We start from the raw sequence: 5,381 nt of genomic DNA, 5'->3' as shown, positions 1-5,381 counted from the left end.
CAGAAATGAATGGACTGAAACTTTAAAGGAGATTAAGGTTGAATAGAAGCACGAGCTTTGCATTTCCTCAGTACGTGTACTGACAGTGCAAAGCAGATCATATGCTAAAGCCAAACAGGACCAGTTTCCATCAGAATGCAACGAACTGAAATAAAGATACATTACACGAACAAAACTGAAGAGGACACGTAAACGAACCCATACAATCAGAATGCAACCGTGTAGTTCAAGTAACCAGAGAATGTGCCAGCAGGATCATCAAAAAGGCGGAAAACCATGCAAAGAGGAAAAGATGAGCTGCTTCTCCGTTTGCAAGAACTAATGTTAGGGCATGGAGATGCTTTAGTTTCCAGCAGAAAGATGTTGGATAACACCACCAATTCGCATAAGATACAAGAGATACAACACATTCTTGCTGTTCCGGTGACTCGGGGCATAGAATGTTTGCGGACAAGAATACACTGAAAGGAAACATGATATTGCACTGAAGCCTGTTGTAAGTCTGCCAAACAATGGTCTCTACCAAAAATTTGCAACTACACATGGTATCTACCAAGAAAATTTTCTTTCTAGCAGTATAAATTGTGATTACAGCCCCACCAGAATTACATGGCAAAAGGAGTCAAAAGTGACCTAAGTAACACCTAAAGTGTCGTAAGATCCATGTGAACATCCTTCTGCAGATTCACCAACTCTGTGTTCACGCCTAGGTAGAGCAGCACCCTCTCTTCGTGTTACCAGATGAATCAGCAACGTTGATGGTAGTTCCTTGAATCGGAGGTCCACTGCCTGCTGCCTCTTGGGCAGCAAGCGCCTTCTTGCTTATGATCTGATGAATGTCAGAAAGAATGGTCTGAAATGCCTTCTCGACATTCAATGCTTCCAGTGCTGAGGTCTCAAGGAAGGACAGCCCTTCCGTCTCGGCTAATGACTGACCCTCTTCCTCTTGGACTGACCTCAGGTGGTTCAAGTCAGATTTGTTACCAACCATCATGATGACAATGTTGGAGTCAGCATGGTCACGAAGTTCACGAAGCCACCTATTTATGTTTTCAAATGTCTGTTTCTTTGTTATGTCATAGACAAGAAGTGCTCCCACAGCTCCTCTGTAGTAAGCACTTGTGATTGCACGGTACCTCTCTTGACCAGCAGTATCCCATATCTGAGCTTTAATCGTCTTTCCTTCTATCTGTAGTCAGAATTTCAAACTCGATCAGTAAATCTAACATGACTATAATAATATCATCTTGATGAAATTAACTCGGAAATTCGCTGCCTAAAATAGAACTTGTCAAAGACAAAGACATGCAAATAGAGTAACAAGCAAATGGTATATGACTTATCACGGAAAAAATCAGTGCAACATCTCGGAGCTCTCTGCCAGTACAGAAAAAATTAAAGTGCTAAACTTCACAAGTCAATGTGCTCTCTGACCTAAACCAGGAATGTGGTTGCAATAAATTGATCCAGGAATCCATCTAGGAGTACATAAGGAGACCATGTTTACAGACATGAACATTAGAATGCCTGATCCACAAAATGATGGCAAATACAGTTCCTACCATAAACATTATTTAAGTGATAGTTGAAATTAAATGGGATGCAGAAGAATAAAAAAATTATGCCAGTTTATAAACATTTGTTCCACTGAAACTGAACTCATAAAACAGTACAAATGAGTTATGGACAACCAGCAACCAAATGTAAAAAAACAAAAAATATATTATAGGTATATAAAAAATGATACACATAAATCACATTTCAAGGTATAATAAAAACAAAAAAGTAGAAACCAAACAGCTAATGTCTAGAGGCAAAAAAGATAAAGAAGTGCTGTGTAGGATAAGATACATGTGTGGGTGGACCGATAAGAGTTTGAAAAGACTAGCGACTTACCGAAAGACACAAAAGAGGTGATTGTTACATTACAAAATTAGGATACCCTATACAAATTAACAGGACTAGCCTAACTTGGTAGCATCTTCAAGGTCAGCAATTGTCAGTTTGTCACTTTAAAGCTTTAGTGAAGTACCCCCTCTGTTCCATAATGTTAGACGTTTTGGTGAACTATTTTAGTTTGCCAAAACATCTTATATTATGGAATAGAGTAACAGCAATAACTAAACTGAATTATGAAGGAAAAGGCACAAATCTTTCTGCAAGGAACTCATCATATTTATAATAGATACTCTGTTATAACTCAAGTTGCATAAGATCCAACAGAGGAAGAACTTTTAATTGCAGCCATTGCAAAAAAAAAAAATATATAGCATTACTTGGTACTTAATCTCCCTGAGAATTAGCAACATTATTCATAAATCTCAGGTACCCCATTAATTAACTAAATATGGATCTTATTTGCATTGAAGATTAACAAGACTAGTCAAACTTGCATCTTAAAGATTCCACGGTGCGGCGCTTAAAAGTAGGCGCTAGGATAAAAATCCTGGGCAGCGGGCAGTTATCAGCCTCAATCCCGGCATCACCTGTGGCATCAACGCAAAACTTTGCGCTCGCCGCTTAGTGCATTTTCTGCTCACAGCATGAGAACTAGAAGCGTCTTTTAGCGTCTGAAACCAGAGGCTTGCATTGGAGAATAGAGACACTTGGCTGTTTTCCCTTTTCTTATATATTATTTGTTACTTCTCAAGCACCTACATAAGCGCTTTGCGTTGCTGGTGCTCTTAAAGGTCAACAACTTTCGCTTGATCGCTTCTAAGCCTAATTAAAGTAGCTGGATAATAACTCACCTGACTAATGAAGTACAAGACACAAATGTTTCTGCAATGAACTCATCATATTTGTATAACTGCTCTCTGTTACAGCTCAAGTTGCAGAAAGCCAACATTGAAAGAATATTTCGACTTGTGGCTTGTGGGCAACTGGTTATTGCATAAAAGTGTGGCACAAATGGGTGGTTTGTTCTCCAAAAGAAATAACAAAATTATTCATCATAACAAATTTCAGTCCCCATTTATCAATTAAATATGCACATGACAGATGAGATATGGACCTGATTTACATCTATACCAAACACAGCAGTTTATGAACTTGGCGCATTTTTCGCACAACTTAGATGGCACATGCAAACGCACCATGAGATGGGGTTGCATGATCAACCCCATCTCATTCTCCACAGTAGTTAGCTTGGAAATGAACGATCCAGATGAAAACAGGTACATCGAGAACCTACACCACATAATGCATAAGGCATCGCAGGGGGGCTTCCTAGATTCGTAATCACGAGAAGTGAACGTGAGGGGGCGGCGAGGAGGTACCTGGAGGGTGCGGGTGGCGAACTCGACGCCGATGGTGGACTTGGACTCGAGGCAGAACTCGTTGCGGGTGAAGCGGGAGAGGATGTTGGACTTGCCGACGCCGGAGTCGCCGATGAGCACGATCTTGAAGAGGTAGTCGTACTCGTTGTCCACCCGGTGCGCCATGTGTGGCCTCCTCCGCCGCGGATCCTGCACCAACCACGCGGCCGAGATCCAGCCGAGACGGAGATCAGTCGGTAGGTGAGAAGCGGATCGATCGAAGCGCGGGATCGGGGCCGGAGGATCGCCGCGGGTGGAATTGGGCGTACCTCGGATTCGATTCGGCGCTCGTGGATTCGTCGGCGGAAGGGGCGCGACGGAGGGAGAGGAGGAGATGGGGAGATTTTTGGGAGGAAACTGAAACGAAACGAGAGGCGTAGTGGGGGTGGTGGGTATACAGCTAGTACAGCTAGGCAGGGAAGAAGAATTATTGATTTTTTAGTATAGTTTTATTTTTTAATTACCATTCCTGTTATTATTGGGGCGAGTTAAATCACACATTATCTCCTTATCTCCCTCCGATCACTTCTAAGTTCTAATTCATTCGGATTTAGTACAAATTTATTACTATCTAACTTATTAAAATCTTCCTCTATTCTTAAAATATAAGGCGTCTAAATATTAGTCAAAAATCAACGTTTTTTAAAGTTTGACCAACTTTATAGATAAAAATATAAATATTTAAAATACTGAATCTACATCAATAGATTCACCGCAAAGGATATTTTTCTTAATATGTTCATTCGATATTGTAGATTTAAATACTCTTTCTTAAATATTTGATCAAAGTTAGTAAGATTTGAATTTTGACTAATTTTTAAACACCTTACATTTTAGGAATTTTAGGGTACTTTTTCCCCTTATTATTGGGGCGAGTTAAATCACCCCTTATCTCCCCGATCACTTCTAGTCGATTCGGATTTAGTACCAATTTATTATCCAATTCATTAAAATCTACTAACCTAGATACCTATTTTTTTTGCCTCCGCCGAAGGATAACAATGCCGGTTACTATGAGCTAAATAGCTTACCATGATAATCTTGTTCAAATGACCATAAAAAATTCATTTGACATATGTAGTTGCGCCTTCGTGATTATCATTGCAATACTATTATTATTGTGGGAGGTTAAATCATTCCTTGCTGATTTATTTGACAAGTCTTACTTTATTTTTTGGGGGGAAGATCTAAATCTATTCCATTAATTCACAAGAAATACAAAGCACACAAACATAATAAAAATTACATCCAGATCATTGGACCTACTACCGTCAGAGCGAGCCATTGTCGCCTTACTTTCATTACTAAGGCGGAGCAAAAACAATGGCGGACCTAGAAACTTTTCTAATGCAAACAAACTATCAACAAAAGTTCTTAGGGTACTATTTTTGTTCCAATCGCAATAAAATAAACTACTTCATGCATGGCATTGTGTCGTCCGGCGCTAGATCAGTCGTTCGATTGGACTAGATGAAGGCGACAAAGTGATACTAGTGGAGGATGGTGAGTACTTTGCTGACGGTGCCAGAAAATGAGGTTCCCACAGGACTTATTTTTCGATAAAGGGAATAATTAATATCGAATATATTAATTTTTTCGATGAGGTTCCCACAAGACTTATAGGCACTTTTAATTAGGCTAAAAACAAACCAAGTTGACCATGTCAAAATCAATACGGAGTAGTACGGAGTAGCACGCATCTAAAGATTCACGGTGGATTAAAAAGAGAAGGGGCTGATGAGGGCGTCGACATGGAGAGGAAGGTGAAGATGCATCCAGTGGTGGTGGGGAGAAGAAAGGCTTCTAAGGCCATCGCAAGTCCTCTTGTAAGGAAGTAGTCGCCCATACGTGATACGATACATCCTGCTTCCATCGCCATTGCATATATTGCATCTGAACTTTATTGATATTTCCTTGGAAAATGTCTTCGTTAAATAAAGCTACATGACAAAACAGATATAAAGTAAAGAGGAAATCCTTATACAAAAGAAAAAGAGTAGGTACATCCACAAAAAGTACCCGAGACTAACGACTAGATGTGACAACACACCTCCTTGTGAAACC

General features: G+C 40.0%; 1 protein-coding gene across 1 annotated transcript; it reads right to left on the bottom strand.

Moving 5' to 3' along the window:
• Positions 1–457: 457 nt before the first annotated feature.
• Positions 458–3,722, bottom strand: LOC127292073 (ras-related protein Rab11C). The gene is made up of 3 exons (XM_051321421.1): positions 3,587–3,722; positions 3,279–3,467; positions 458–1,189 (listed from the first exon to the last, which is right to left on the bottom strand). Exons 2-3 carry the CDS (start codon positions 3,441–3,443, stop codon positions 707–709), a joined length of 648 nt encoding a protein of 215 aa, XP_051177381.1. The 5' UTR covers positions 3,444–3,467; positions 3,587–3,722; the 3' UTR covers positions 458–706.
• Between the last annotated feature and the right edge of the window lie 1,659 nt (positions 3,723–5,381).

Source organism: Lolium perenne, chromosome 4 (genome assembly GCF_019359855.2).
Source record: "Lolium perenne isolate Kyuss_39 chromosome 4, Kyuss_2.0, whole genome shotgun sequence".
Classification (NCBI taxonomy): domain Eukaryota; kingdom Viridiplantae; phylum Streptophyta; class Magnoliopsida; order Poales; family Poaceae; genus Lolium; species Lolium perenne.
Note: the sequence above shows the minus strand (reverse complement) of the source record. Positions and strands in the feature narration are given on the sequence as shown.

What these genes read in the sequence shown, in the direction of transcription:
- LOC127292073 (XM_051321421.1), bottom strand. Translation starts at nt 3,443, where the DNA reads ATGGCGCACCGGGTGGACAACGAGTACGACTACCTCTTCAAGATCGTG. An exon ending in TCGCCACCCGCACCCTCCAG is followed by an intron (nt 1,190 to 3,278) that starts GTACCTCCTCGC and finishes TTCTGACTACAG; the next exon opens with ATAGAAGGAAAGACGATTAA.